This window comes from Oryzias latipes, chromosome 19 (assembly GCF_053564925.1).
Source record: "Oryzias latipes strain Hd-rR chromosome 19, Olatipes_Hd-rR_3.1".
Classification (NCBI taxonomy): Eukaryota; Metazoa; Chordata; class Actinopteri; order Beloniformes; family Adrianichthyidae; genus Oryzias; species Oryzias latipes.
The window spans coordinates 22952699-22967924 of NC_136255.1; the positions used below are offsets into that span (position 1 = coordinate 22952699).

At 37.7% G+C, this 15226-nt stretch overlaps 1 protein-coding gene and 1 long non-coding RNA gene across 3 annotated transcripts in view; both read right to left on the reverse strand.

The window, feature by feature from the left end:
• Positions 1-1089: 1089 nt before the first annotated feature.
• Positions 1090-2177, reverse strand: LOC105358628 (uncharacterized). The gene is made up of 4 exons (XR_912204.4): positions 2108-2177; positions 1917-2001; positions 1721-1831; positions 1090-1262 (listed from the first exon to the last, which is right to left on the reverse strand). It is a non-coding gene; the product is annotated as an uncharacterized LOC105358628 (long non-coding RNA).
• Positions 2178-4348: 2171 nt separating this feature from the next.
• The window catches only part of kcnh4b (potassium voltage-gated channel, subfamily H (eag-related), member 4b), a 48141-nt gene continuing 37263 nt past the window's right edge, over positions 4349-15226 (reverse strand). Inside the window, exons 12-16 of one of the 2 annotated variants that reach the window (XM_004080237.5) lie at positions 11772-11810; positions 10891-11258; positions 9304-9395; positions 7558-7634; positions 4349-6178 (exon numbers count right to left, since the gene is read on the reverse strand). In XM_004080237.5, coding sequence (XP_004080285.1) covers positions 5222-6178; positions 7558-7634; positions 9304-9395; positions 10891-11258; positions 11772-11810 — 1533 coding nt within the window. In that variant the 3' untranslated portion in view covers positions 4349-5221. Of the gene's footprint in view, positions 6179-7557; positions 7635-9303; positions 9396-10890; positions 11262-11771; positions 11811-15226 lie in introns of both variants that reach the window. The other variant, XM_011487937.4, reaches the window with a different exon arrangement.

Genomic DNA, 15226 nt, shown 5'->3' on the forward strand with positions numbered 1-15226 from the left:
CTCACATTTACACCAGACAGTAATGATGATAACCCTCCAGCACTTTGTTGCTTAATGACTGTTTAGTTTCCAACATCCTTCCTTCTTTCCTCTTCCTCTTTTCTGTCCAGTTCAACAAAGAAAAGACACAAATGTAATCAATATGAATAAAGTTTAGCCTAAACTACAAAAGGGTTTATTCAAATATACACCTTGTGTGTCAGAAGATCCACAACCCCTTTTTGTAACAGTAAAATGTATCCAACACAGCTGCTGTCTGTGTGCCCAATTGTTGGACAGGACAAGCAAAAATAAATAAATAAAAAAGGTTCAATTAAGCATCAGTTCAGATAGAAAGGTCACTATTTCCCACTTATTTTTGTTCAGATAATAAAGAAAAAGTCTGTTACAAAGAAGCCAGTGCAGTGATATAGAACATTTGGGCTATGTGGCCATAACTTCTTTTTTAGGTGTGGTATATCACTGAGGTATGTGTATCCCTTTTTAAATCCACCCTGCAGCCAATCAGAATTGAGTATTCACCCGTAGCATGGTATAAGTCCAAGTATTTTTCACCCTTATTTTCTAATTCAATCTTAACCCTTGTGTGTTATCTTAGATGACCCCACCCTTACTTTGACGTGTTCTTCCTACCATGACAAAGCTGGATAAAGGTGGAAAAATTTCATGTAATCCATGGACACCAGTGAGGTTCACAAATCATTGAAGAAAAAAGGTTCAGAGCACTGTCTAGTGGTTCTAGATGACCCAACTCCCAATGTTAAAGTGCCTAGGATAGCACAAGGGTGAAACATGTTTCTCGTTTAAAAATGATTACATTAGGTTCATAAAACTGCTTACTGCCGATACCACATTAATTTTTTAGATTTTATCTTTTAATTATAATTTATGAGCACAAAGTCTGCTACTTTTAACTTCAAAGTGTCCATCTGGATGTGTCCCACATTAATAAAAATGCTTACAAATAACTGACTATTGACTGCTTATCAACTTGATTGCATTTAAACATGTAAGACCAAATTAACCCTATATACTCAAAAGCAAATAATATGAAATTTCTTTGAAAACAATTGTGCAACAACAGACAAATGTGGGTAAAACACTGTTTTATTGTGGAAGACATCAGTTAATGACAAAGCAGTTTTGACTGACTTCAGCGCATCAGTTGCACAAGTCAGTCCTGCAGCAAGTGGAATACACAACACCAGGTACGTTCAGGTTTGAGCATGCGCTGGGTTCTGCACATCTCTTCAAGTATCGACCTGTGAAAGATTAACTGTCAATTAGTTGTTTCAGTTTTGTGGTTTACACTCTCTCCTGTTGGCTTACAGCCCCTCACACCCCCAGCCTAACATTACCAGTGCAACATCCAGCTGTACAGTTTAGAGCCAGATGCCAGCTCAGACGAGGAAAGTAAAGAGGTACACGGATGTACTTGTTTAGAAGTGGATCTATTGGATTGGACAGTAGTAAGGAGTTTTTAGCCTGCTGGTTCTACCTGCGTAACTGTGACAAGATTTTTCCAGCTTCATGTTTTCGTCTGCTCCTGATTCGTAACAATTTGTATGAATAAATACTCAAAAATCCAACCTTAATATTAGTTTTCTTAATATGAGTTCACCATCATGAGAGAAATGCTACAAGAACATGTTAAAAACACCAAAAACACGATTTTCATTGTAGTGGGTTAAATTGTAGACAAAAGAAGAGCCAAACTCACCAGGAACTTGAAGAAAGACAGTCCCAAGACACACAGTTTCTTCAGGTTTGCAGTCGTGGACTTCACCGGGACAACCCTCCCATCCATGACAGTAACATTTTAAACCATCACCTTAAAAATGAAAATATCACTTTTTAAAATTTAATTCACAGATATTAGAAACTTTTTCCAAAAAGTCTTTTTCAGAAGGACTCACTCTGGCTGATGAGCACCAGAACCAAAACAAACAGAATAGCAGGCTTCATGTCTATGAACACTTTGTCTCCTTTCTAAAAAGAAATCTGAATACAAAAAAATGACAGAAAGAGAAAGGAAAAGGTTAAAATAAATTATTTTAGAGCTTAATGAGAGCATGATTCTTTAATTTCAACATTAAACCAATCTTACCTGAGAACCTTTGCTTCTGAGGTTTGAAAGTTTGAATGAGTGACAAGCGGATTTGAAGCCAGCTTTTATAGTGGCTCTATTGCAACATAAAAGAACTACAAAAGAATCATTAACTATCAAAATGATCATCTGGCTCGTCTCACGCCCCCCCCCCCCCCCCCAACTTTACAGATGGGAAAATGCACACATGACAACATGCACACACGAACGGCATAGTTCAAAACTAAATCTATTAAAAAAGTTGGAAAGATACTCAACTTCTTGTTAATATTTATCAGTTTGGTAGGAATTTTGGTTTGAAAGGTACGCTGCTTTACCGTTTAGAAAAAAACAAAAATGTCCATGAAGCCATGCATTTATAAAATGTAGTTTTTAAACATCCACAATAATTGAAGCATAATAGTTTTATCGTATTATTTTTGATGGCAGAACAATGAAATTCCCTTCAAAATAAAACACCCTAAGTCAAATAAGATCCTTTTGCTGCAGCAGATATACTTAAATCAAAAATGCAAGAACGCCAAATCAAATGTGGCCTTTTCTATCCTTATTGAGAATTTTTTATCCTTTATCTCCTTTTACTATGAAATATAAATATAAATGCAATAAAAGCTGCTTCTGAACGGTATCTAGATTATGTGCTTTTTAAGCTTATTTTGATGATAAGATGATTAAACATTTTACCATCTTTTTGCTCAGTTAAATCTCTTGTAAAACATGTAAACATTAATGACATAACTTAATTAACTGAAACAAATGGTTATTTTTCTTGAGCGCCTCAGGTTTCGGGCCCCTGGGTGACATTTGTTATGTTTTTTTTACCATTTGTATTGTTAGCATGCTTGAAACAGAAACCGTTTCAGTAGAAATGACAGAAAGCTACAGTTTAGTTTAAAACTGCCAAAAAATAAAACAATTAAATGGCGGTACAAGATTAATAAAAGCTGAAAGAAAGTACTTTCAAAAGTTTATAGTCATTATGACTAAAACTTTCAGTTAATTTAATTAAGAATTGGATAATGCAACACATTCATTGACAAGAAATGAAAATACAGCTAATTTCTGTAATGTAAGTTACAGGAAATAGCTTCAGAAATGTTTTATTTTCTCCCTAATGTGGCTTTTTTTAAGCTTGTTGCAGAGCATATTTTTTTTCAGCTAATGTTGGTATGAAAGCCTTTTATTGTTTTTTTTATGATTTATTTGCACATTTCTTGTTGCAAGAACAGACAATCATTGTCGTTCATGTTGTGCAATTCCAAAAAGTCCCTCAGAATATCCCCAGTGTACAAATTACAGGCTAGAGTAACAGTAGCTTACCAAGTATTATTGCATGTTTCTTTAAAAAAAGTTACCTGGATGTTGCAGCCAAGAAAAAGAAAGGGCAGGGCTGGAGTGTACCAGTACCAGACCAGGTCAATTTGAGTATTGTGTCTCCTGTCCTGAATGTGCTTATCACTATGTCTCTATTTACAAGGTGACAAAACTCTGATTACCGTAAAATGACGGCATAGGTTTACCCAGACAGACTTATCAAAGTAAGTCAAGGATTACAGGAAAACACAATGATTGCTGGGAAGGGAAGTCCTTTCACTAAACCTTCTGTTATGTTCTGACTGACAGCTGCAGACAGAGGAAATGGAAAATATACCATATAACGGAAAAGAGATTTTTAAAGCTTTAAAAAAAAATACAGTTGTCTAAAATACCAACAATTTATTGGATAACCAATTAAAAGTTTGGTCGCTTTCATTTTTAGTAGGTCCACACGTTAGACCACCAGGAAGAAAATGAGAGAAATAATGTTTTAGATCTATATTGTTTCTCCCTAATCTAAGAAAGTCAATAAACTGTTAATAATTTTTTTCTTTAATGTTGTCATGAAATCTCAACATACACAGTGTTTATTTGTGGAAAAAATGAACCCTGGCTGCACAAGATCCCGTCATCTTACCTTTTCCTCTGATTTGGGTGACGCACATAATGAAAGAGTCATTCTAGTTTGGACCTGGATAATTTAGATCTGGACAGGCGCCACACCCAAAAGTCTACCAAAGCACTGCACTGTTCGAGTGTCTGGTAGCACAACTGATCCAACTGTGAGAACAGCTAACTGTAGCATGGACAGTCCTGATCCTGACGAAGCTCCAGCTTCAACTTTATGTCCTTAAGTCCCAAATTTTCAGTTGTCTTAAAAGAGATTGTATGTTGAGAGTGACAGCACATAAAGGAGACTACACATTTCCTTCATATTTACTTTATCAGCCAAAATAAAACTCATTTAAAAAGATTCTTATATATATTAATATATGTCTTTCATTCACATTTTGAAAACATACAGGCCTTAAATATCTAAAAGGACATTTCCTTAAATGTTTAGATGTTAATTTAACAGCAGCTTGTTCATCACAGGTGTTTAAAAAATATATGAAGTTTCTAATCTAAAGAAACAAGAGAGTGAAGACATTCATTTATACTTCAAGCCTCAAAGAGGAATTTTTACTGGACTTATAGCTTGAATTGATTATATTTATGACACTGGTTGATAAAGTGTGGGCTTAAATTCTTAAAATAGTTAAACAAATTGCCAAACTGAAAGAGCCAAATGTTCAAAATAGGAAAAAAGACAATTTTCCAAATGATTTTTGTGGATATTTCGAAGAAGTAAAGGAAATAGTCATTTTTGTTCTTTGGAATAATAAAACAGTGAAATAACTCTGACCTATCTGCCATACAAATGCAGTATCTGTGAACACAATCAATACGTTGCCCATGTAGAATGCTTCCACATTGATCTGAAAAGCCTTTCCTTAGGAAAAACAAAACAAAACAGTAGAAATACTTTACCGTGCAAAGAGGTAACAGGTGTCATTGACAGCAAAACTCTATATAGAAAATATACAACTCATACTGCAACTGTCGGTGTGGAGATTTAGTTAAGTAAACACAAGTGCAGCCCAGATGATGCTCAAATGCATGCTTTTGCATAGAAGGACACAGATGTAAAAAGAGCAGGACGCAGAGCCCCTTCTCTGATCTTTAGCTAAATCTAATTTTTGAACACTGTATTAGCAAAACAAGCATCTCTGAGTCCTGCTTTGTTCCAGTCCACCCTCACTCTGTGAGGTCCAAGCAGCAGGACTGCTCAGAGCTCTGAGTCTGGACACCGATGCTTGATCTTCGAGAGGACTCACTTCCGCTGTCCCTGCTCTCCATGGAGTCTCTGTTTCCCAGTAAACACTCCAAACTGTTGTGTTCCAAAGTGGATGTGTCACTGAGTGGGAGACAGGAGACCTCCAGTGGTAATTCTTTATCCAGTGAAGACACAGAAGCCTTATAATGGAGCAAAGGTGCAGAGGTGGGGACAGGGTGTGGGGTACGGGGCAAGTCCTCGTTTTGTAAAATTGCAGTATCTTGAGTCAGAGTGTCATTTGCGGCTTGAAGAAGCTGAGAGTGAGAAGCGACTGGCGGCTCCAATAGTGTGGATGTACTTGTGTTGGGCAAAAGGCAAGAGTTTTCATCATCATCATCACTGGGAGGCTGTGAGCATAAAATGGGATGGGACTGGCTGGTCATTGGATCAGGACTGGGAGCTCTTGATAGCTTGTTCGGTGTGTGAGGGGCAAAGCCAGGACTTCCTGTTTGGTAATCTGGGCTGATGCTAAGTAGAGGTGAACTCATCCATTGATGTGAGGTCATCTTCTCACAGCTATGACATAGACCCACAGAGTTTTTAGAAAGTGGTTGATAGTTGTTTAATTGACAAAACAGTTGATGACTCTCAGTTTGGGAGTCCGCTGTACCACTGCAGCTCCAAGGCTCTCCACCCAACTCACTTTGATCCAGCAGGGTTTTAGGGATATTAGGGTCGTTTTGGAGGCAGTAGGAAGAAGAATTAGATGGTTTGCAAGTTTTGTTGAGTACTGCATGACTTGAAACCAATTTGACAGAACATGAGCAGGAGGGTATTGGTGTCCCGTACTGACGTACAGACAGGTGGCCCTGTAGCAGATTCATCATTTGGTGCAGGCCTTTGGTCAGCTCTGATACTTCCTGGTTTAATTTCCCCATCTGAGTGAACAAAGCACAGGTTGGTCGATGATGTTAGAATCACAAAAAACACACATATATCCATACATTATCTTAACCCGCTATATCCCTTGCGGGGTCACATGGTTGCCGGAGGCTGTCCCAGGTAATTGGGCAAAGGTGGGGTAGAATAAAAGTTAAAAAAAGACAATCTCTCAAAACCTGGCGTCCATATGCGTGGACATCACATTTTGGTCTATATTACCAAAGTAGTTAATTCTACTTAACTGGTGCCCTGTGACCATATGTGTAGAGTAGGCATGCCCACAATTTTTTTGCCTGTGAGCTACTTGGAAAATTAAAAAAAAACATGGAAAATTTTCCAAGATGGCCACCATTTCCAGCCTGAGAAACACATATTGCCACAGAATTGGACTCCCAGGGCCAATTTGGCTGATTTTGTTATCTAATGCTACTCTTCTGACCACAGGGAAGTCAAATGAATAGCTTTACATTCTTTTTATGGCTTCTTTATATCATTTCTAACTAGTAAAGTGAAAAAATTCACCTAAAACACAACATCATAGCAAAACATAGTGTGTGCCTCATGTGTTTAAAATGAATTTTCTATACATTCTCAGACAAGTATGTCAATCTTTCCCAGCGTGAAAGCAACATAAGTAATGTGTTTTAAATGATAATGAACTTAAACTCCTAAAACTCCTAAACCACCCAAAATTAAAAAACCTTCTCGTTTCCTTCTCAAGGAAGTTTGATTTCCTTATAAAAACTGAATATGTGAAACTATTCTACTGGAAAAGCCTTCTAAGTCTGGAAAATAGGTAATTTAACCAGTTTTGTTGTAGCTTTGTTGTTTTTCAACATTTCTGTGGATTTACCAGCATTTACGAAAGAAATCAAAAGTCGTCATGATTGTTTATATCACAAGATAGTTTCCCCTTAGAGTAGCAATCAAAGAAAATATAGTAAAATTAGGCAAACATAAAAAAATAGACGTTTGGGAAGTAGATTTAGAAGCATCATAAGCTGAGAGTTTGTCGAGTCAGCACTTCAGTCGTCCTCTGCATTGCAGGGGACGTCCTGCTGATAAATGAATATTGCCTTTAGACAGCATCTAGCTGCACCCATCTGGATCCTCTTCTGCATCTGCTTTCACTTCATTCACCAAGTAATAGTGCAGATACAGGCCAGAACATTGTGTAGCTACAAGTACATCGATTTAGACAAATCAAAATGTCTATAAACAAAATGCTGCTTTCCTAAATATGCCACTTTTTAAAACTAAATCTGGCCCACAAATGATTGCATTTCTATGAATCATCTCATATTTTTACATTTATTCTATGGAGAATCATAGCAAACTTGGCCTTAAGTTTTAAGTCTGTGCTCGTCAGCTGTACCTTTAGGTTGAGCTGGTTAATGCTTTGCCTGACTTCTTCAGTCTCCAACAGCAGAGCAGCGTTGGCTTGTCTGGACTCTGGAGAAACGAGAGAAAGAAACTAGAAAATGCAACACAAAGACATTTATTCCTTTTGATCCTAATAAGTGTCTTTATATACTTTTTAAAAATCAGATGGTTTTTCCTTGGATCATACATTATTCAATGCTGGTAAGCTACAATAAAAATATTTTAAAAGAAAATATCAGATTATTTTTGAAGAATCATGCAACTCTTGTAAAAGTTTGACCTTTTTAGACGGCTGTTCTACTTTTCCCCTGCTTTTTTTAAACATTCTGTGTTCAATTGAGGGATTTCTAAGAAATATATTTCAATTGACGTCATCTGTTTTCAAAACTGTAGTCCCAGTAAAAATGTAACAATTTTACAAAAATGTTGTGCAGAGTGCAGCAAGATTTTCTGCGGCAAATATTTCAACCAATGGTTTTCTCTAGAAAGAATTCAGCACTCATAAAAAGAAATAAAAAGTGACAATCTTTAAAACTGCACTTTAGTACCTTTTAAGCTATAAGAACATGAAACATTTCGTTTGAAATCATCCGCTTTTCCAGAATATGACTGAATACTAAAAAAAAAAATTAGAGGGTTCTTGAAAATAAATAAAAAATAAATAAATACAAAACTTAAGGAACGCTAAACAACAACAGCCTCTAATGCTGAAAAAAACCCCAAACAACATATGCAAGCTAAATTATTTATAAAAAAATGACACCTCGGTAATTGAAATTATAGTTGGTCAAAGTAATTCTAAGTTTTTCAGTCCTGAAGGCCCCAATTATTGATCTGACCTACACAATGCACCGGTGGGTTAGGAATTAAAGAAACAAACTGGTTGCAAACTGATTGCTAATCAGTCAGCGAGCATTAGAATCTTCTATGGTGGCCCTGAAGTGCAAATCACATCAACAAATCACTTGATGCGAAAACACATTAAAGATGACAACAAACAATAAAAAAATCAAAACAAATTTCCAGAAACCAAAACATCATTCCAAAAAAATGAAACAAAATAAAAAGGAAACTATTTGGAAAAACAAAAGTAATTTAAAGAATTTACTTGTATCTACCAGAAAATGTGGGTATTATGGGACATCACTAATTGGATGGTGACGTTTGTTTACCTTTTCAACTGAAAGGCATTTGAAACGGCAATAAGATATTTCTTTAAGCTTTGGATTGCATAAGAGACTCTATAGCCCAGTTCAAGCAAAACACCGGTCTGCTTTTCCCCTTTTTCAAAATTCAATGATCATTGTCCAATCAGTGATGTCCGGTAATACCGAAATTTTCTGGTTTCTTATGTTATTTCTCTTTTTTTTAATATTTCATTTTTAGTTTTGGAAATTTCTTTATTTTTTTCCAAATGTCTTAGTTTCTGGAATTTTGTTTTAATTTCTAAAATATTATGTTTTTTAATGTGATCTTTACTATGCTTTTGCACTAGTGATGCTGTGATTTGCATTTCAGGGCCACCCAACCTGGATGACTACCTTTTTCAGCCCCTCTGACCTTCCCAGTCCTTAAATGACCTCTCTGAGTCTTTCCACACTCTCCTGTCATTCCATCCCGCTTCGTTCTCAGATTTCCCCAGAAGGAGGCAGGCTTGTCTCGCTGTTTGACCTCATGAGCGTCCTCCCAGCCACCTGGCAGGCATGTGACCTTCGCAGCTGGAGGCAGTTTGACTTACCGTGGGTGGTGCTGCCTGCGTTGGCACCAGGCCCGCCGTGTTCCACTGTGAACTGAAACGTGTGCCCGTTGTCTTCGATGCCATCTACAACCCTGGCAGGAGTGACAAGGAGCAGAAGGAAAACGCAGGTTAATGTAACAGTAGAGCTTTTTCAATTATCATAAGAGCTGTAAGACAGCTCAGCACTGTGGCTTAGGAACCCCATGTGGGTTTAAACGTCAGGAGAAGACTGTTGAGGCAAGAGAGTGAAATTTGAGCTGAATGAACCTGCCTTTACCTATGTCCAAAGCTCACTGGATAACTTAGGGATACATTATAAACACAGATGGCTGGTCCTGGAGGATAAGGTGCTTCGGTAATGACATGCAGCAACATCTGCTGAAATATGCATTGCAAATACATCCCGTTTCCATTCAGCAAACCAAGCAGGTTACTGTGACGGGAGTTGAGAAGTTCATTGCTGAAAAAACTTATTAAAAAAAAGAAGTTATTGGAATTAAGGTGAACCAGTTATTTTTGTAAGGATGTAAACTTTATTGTAAAGTTTATCTTTTATGTTATCCTTACTAAATGTTTCAGATGGTTTAGAGAAAGAAATAAAATTAGATTGTTACCTGATTATCATCAATTTAGTGCAGCTTTAAGTACTACTTAAGACCATGTCACACTTCTGCTACACACAATTTGCGGATGAAAATTGGTGATATGTGAATATACGTGGAAAAAGTATGAAAAGTTATCATGAATGAACCATGCAAAGAGCACGTAAACCCACGCTTCATTAAATTCCTTCACTTTGACATCCAGAGCCCTGAGCAGAATTCACATTGAATTCAGCACCATGGTCAGCACCCACCGTGGGCGATGCATTGTTTTGATTAAACCAGGGGTGGGCAATTCCAGGCCTCGAGGGCCGGTGTGTCTGCATGATTTCCAGATAGTCTTGCACTACTCATGGCTGATTACCTGGTTCAGGTGTGTCCAGCCAATAATCTTGCCCTACTCATGGCTGATTACCTGGTTCAGGTGTGTCCAGCCAATTAGAACATGCCAGAGCAGGGTATGCTGGAAAACATGCAGGAATGCGGCCCTCAGTGCCCACCTCTGGATTAAACAGTTGGATTCCCCTGTCTGCACCAGTTCTAAGTCAGCTTCTAGGCACCAGGCGAGGCGGCCCGCCAAGACTGGGAGAAGGACTAGAAACGTGTGCATAGTCGCATCCGGGAACCACCATACCTGGCCCCTTCCCACAATCCACCTTCTGAAAAGTTTGTTAAACACACGTGGAATGGTCATGGAATGCCACAAATGTGCGTTTGCATTTAGCAAAATTTACACACATTTGTATAAGATTGGCAAAAATTTCAAACAGCTCAAACCGATATCACGTAAAGACCCGTCGGCCGAAACCCTCTATGGACATCTGCGCACATCGACGAATGACGAACACAAGAAACACTTATGAATTATGTAAATTCCGCATGTATCACGGAAGTGTGACACAGCCTTTAACAAACAGCAAGAATCCACTCACTGCAGTGCAAAAGTATATCTATTATTGTCATGTTATGTTTGAGTTTACAAAACCTTGGGCTAAGTTCTGGGGGTGCAGAGCAGGTCAAAGTGGGGATGAGCAGCTTGGAAGGCTTCTGCTCAGGTTCTGACTGTCCTTTGGATAAATTGGAGGCGGACCCAGAGTTGCTGTGCTCTTTCTTTGAAGGTGGTTGAGGGCTCTGACCCAGGAAACCTCGGCTAAGATTTGGCGAGCGGCAGCGTCTTAGAGCACTAAACTGCCGCAGCTCGTCCCCCAGCAGGTTCCCCAGGGAGGTGCGGCGGACGGGGCTGGTGAAGTTTGGGAGCAGGAGGTTTCGGCGAGAGCGCGTGGTTGGAGAAAGGTGGAAGGAGTCGTCTAAGTTGCCACCTTTGGTCTCCACAATAGATGGCAGCCTGGGCTCCTGCTGAAAAGAAGATAAATTAACATTTGCTGGGTAAATGGCAAACATAAACACGTTTATACTCAAAAAAGTTCCACTCTGATCAAACTATTTGCATTTATATGTATATTATTCTAATTTGTCAGATAATTTGACTTTTTTTCTCCTTCAGATTCCCCAATATCATAAATTTTTGCTCTGACTTCAATAACTAATAAAGTTACGCCCGTGAACCTTTTTTTAAGCATAGTAAGAGCAAAAGTATAGAGTTCGTTGTGAGGAAAGTAGCCCACAAGGTTTTCCATTTGGAGCGCTATTGACCCAGTTAGTGAAGAAACTCCAGGGACAGAACAGTTTGTTCTATATGAGATCCAACTTGTACGGGAAGACATTGAAGAAGCTTTCCTGCTGCACAGTGGCTTCTGTATTCATGTTCTATTAGCTAGAGTAGGCAGAAATCAAGCCACATGCGTAGAAAAAGTTTATTTGCACAGAAACAACACTGGATCAACACTAAATTTGCTAGGTACTCACATGGTAAAGTCTTGGTGACCTGGAAAATCTGTTAAAGCCCTGCAATTTCAAACAACAAGCAGATGGTCAAACAAGTTTCTTTATAAGTAAGCCACCTGTGTATGACGGAGTATTAGGAAAGAAAAATAAACAAATAATAATAAGGTCTTAAAATAATAAGAAAATATTCAAAATTATACAGGGAATAAAGTCACACAATTATGAAAAAATAAATCATAAATTCCTATGTCAAACAGTCATGCATTTGTGAAAACGGTGTTATATTTAACTTTTAAAATGACATTAAATATTAACTGTTATTTTGATACTGCAGACAATTCAGACAAATTGGATAAACTCAAACGTTTTGCGGGATCAGTTTTTTTGTAAATATACAATTTTATTCCAAGAAAATCACAACTTATTATTAATTACAAAAATTAATAAATATTTTACTATTTTTAACCCTATATAATTCTCCGTCACACCTGTGTATATTTACAAAACTTAAACATATTTACTGAATAAACCTTTTTTTTAAGTCTTTGAGTCAATTGTTTGAAGTTTCTTCTGCTAAAATTGAATTCCAAAAAAAAAAAAACTTTTCTACACTTAATTTTATACTTAATAATTACTGGAGTGTTGGACTCAAGCTAGCTGGTTGGCAGATTACAAGATGACAGTAGGAATGCTTCCTAGAGTGAAGAAAATGCCTCAAATTACACCCAATATTACAATATTACACCCAAACAATTGATGAAACATTGAAAATAGACCTTAGCTAAAGTAGTAATGGAGGGAAATTCGGCGTGACATCAGTTCAGTTGGAAAATGCAAGTCTCTTCAGACAAGGTCAAATTCTCCTGACGAGGAAAACGAACCCTGAGGCATATTGGAATGCTTTTAGAGCCAGCATGGAAGGCATTGGTGCCAAACGGCTATATGTGAGCCCCTCCAATTAATGAGCCGCTGCTTCTACAGGTGTCCCACATAGCAAAGTAGGTTTGCTGGGATATTTCAGTGGGACTTCTTTCAATTCTTTCAAGTGGTCAGTTAAAGGGTTCAAAAGTGGCTTCTTCCTATTTTATTCAGTTCTTTTAAAAAATTTAAATCCACAACGAAGGATAAGTTAATCAATCAATCAATCAATCAATCAATCAATCAATCAATCAATCAATCAATCAATCAATCAATCAATCAATCAATCAATCAATCAATCAATCAATCAGTCAAAACATTATTTATAAAACCCTTTTTATAAATTTAAAATGAGTCTTTGTAAGAACAGTGAGAATAGTCAAATAAAAGCCTCCTGAGTGTCTTTCTCCACTCACGGAGGTTTTGAGGTGAGATACAAATAGTAAGACAAATATAAATAAATGTATAAGGCCAAATTTTTTCAATGACAGCCTGTATAAGTGACCAGTAGATAACATCAAAGTGTGTTTTCTGTTTAACTTGCAAACTAATTAGTGATTGTGGTTCATAAAGACCATAATAAAAGAACAGGACAGGTGTGAATAAAAGTTTTATTTTACTGTTATTATTATTATTAGTCTAAGCATTAGAAATGCTTTTTTCAACTGGCACCATGTAAGGCTGCCATTTACCATAGCTCTGTGTTAGCTTACCTGTTTTTATTTTTTAATACTATTTTTAACCTGTTTTTGACAAACATGAACTTGTTTTGCACACAGCGAGTGCCTGCTGCTCTTTTTTGGACAAATTTCCACCACTTCTGGGTCTGAAGCGGTCTGTGGGAGCAACATTTACACCTGGGCTGCCCAACCCTGGTCCTGAAGTTCTACCACCCTGCCTATTTTCCTGCAGCTTCATGCAGCTAATTACCTGGATCAGGTGTGTCTAGTCAATCAAAATGAGGAGACACCTGAGTCAACAAGTCAGGAGAAAGCAGTGCAGAGTGAACTGGAAAAAAAGGCAGGGTGGTAGATCTCGGGGACCGGGATTGGGCAGCCCCGGTTTACACGACCGCCTGCTGTAGCTTGGCAACAACAAAATGCCACTGGAGAAGCGATCAGGGATCGCAGGAGAGGCCGAGGAGACTGAGGTCATTCAGAGTTTGCAGGACTTTTAACGAGTTTTTCAAGATAGCGTTGTGGCATCTGCCCACTTCTGCGGGGTGAGCTGGTAGGGGGACAGGGGGATTGAGGGAGTGAATATGGACAGGAAGAAGAAAAGGACCGACAGATTGGGGCGGAGATCCGGCTACGTTCCGTCAGTCTGTGACTGTGGGGGGTGAAAAAAGGATGCTACGGAATCTCAAATCTAACATGGTCAATCCTCTTCCTCATCATCATCATTCTCTGCCAGACCCCTCAATGCATTGAGGAGTTCCTTTAGCAGATCTTTCCTCCTGTCAGCTATTAGACTCTACAACACCTCATAGACACCAGACACTAAATGCTGTTGGTATTGATTTTTTTAGGTGCATCTTTAGTGTTATTTCTGACATGTATGCTCTTATTTAAAAGATCTATATGGTAACAAGGTAATTTGCCCTTTAAGGGATCAATACATTTTTATTCTATTCTGAAAGTTAAACATGAATTTGCCAAAAGAGGATTTTACAGTTCTTACAGTTTATTTAGGCGATTGAGAGTGTCAATAATATATAAATATATATAATATAATATTTGCAATATTAGGAATAAAGAAAATTGTATCTGTGAGTGTGTGTGATTGGCAAGATTCTAGGATTCTGTTTGTTTCAGTCACAACTGCTCTGGGTGAATGAACTAAAAGAGAAACACCAGAGAATGATAGACGGAAATCTGAACAACTAAAATAAATATACAGTAAATCCAAATGTGCCCCAAAAGGGAAACTATATTGCAAGGATGGGTAATTCGTCAATGGGTCTCCTTAATTATGGTGCATTTTTGTCTATGGACCAAACAACTGAGGGACAACACATAGTTTAGATAAACAAAGTATATTGTCTGTGTTCTCAAACCCTATAAAGGTCAATGTTATTCATGCTGCTGCCACATTTGCTCTTTAAGTAGGCAGAGGTATCAAAACTTTGAGCCAATTGAAATTCATATTCTGTTGAAGTTATTTTATGCAAAAGGACCAAATGCTAAGAATCCAGCAGACGGCGTGGCCCTTTCTTGTTTTGTTTCAACACTCATTCCCTTTCAAGTTGCCAGTTTTTCTGAGCTAATTAAATCTTTGACACAAATAATCTTTTTCTTCATTTTTCTTTTCTCGTCTTAATCTCGCTGACTGACACAGTGGCCTAGAAAGAGAACCCTTAGAGCCCCTCCAGCGTTAAACGATGAGGTGGGTTAGGATGTTTTTATAAATGATCTTCTTACAAAATATTTTACAGCTTTTATTTCATTTCAGCTGTATAGAAAAGTTCCAAACTTAACCCTATATAACCATTGGATTATTTCTGTTTTTTTCCCCATTCTTTCATTTTTCTTTTAGTTCTTCTTGATATTTGAGGGAAA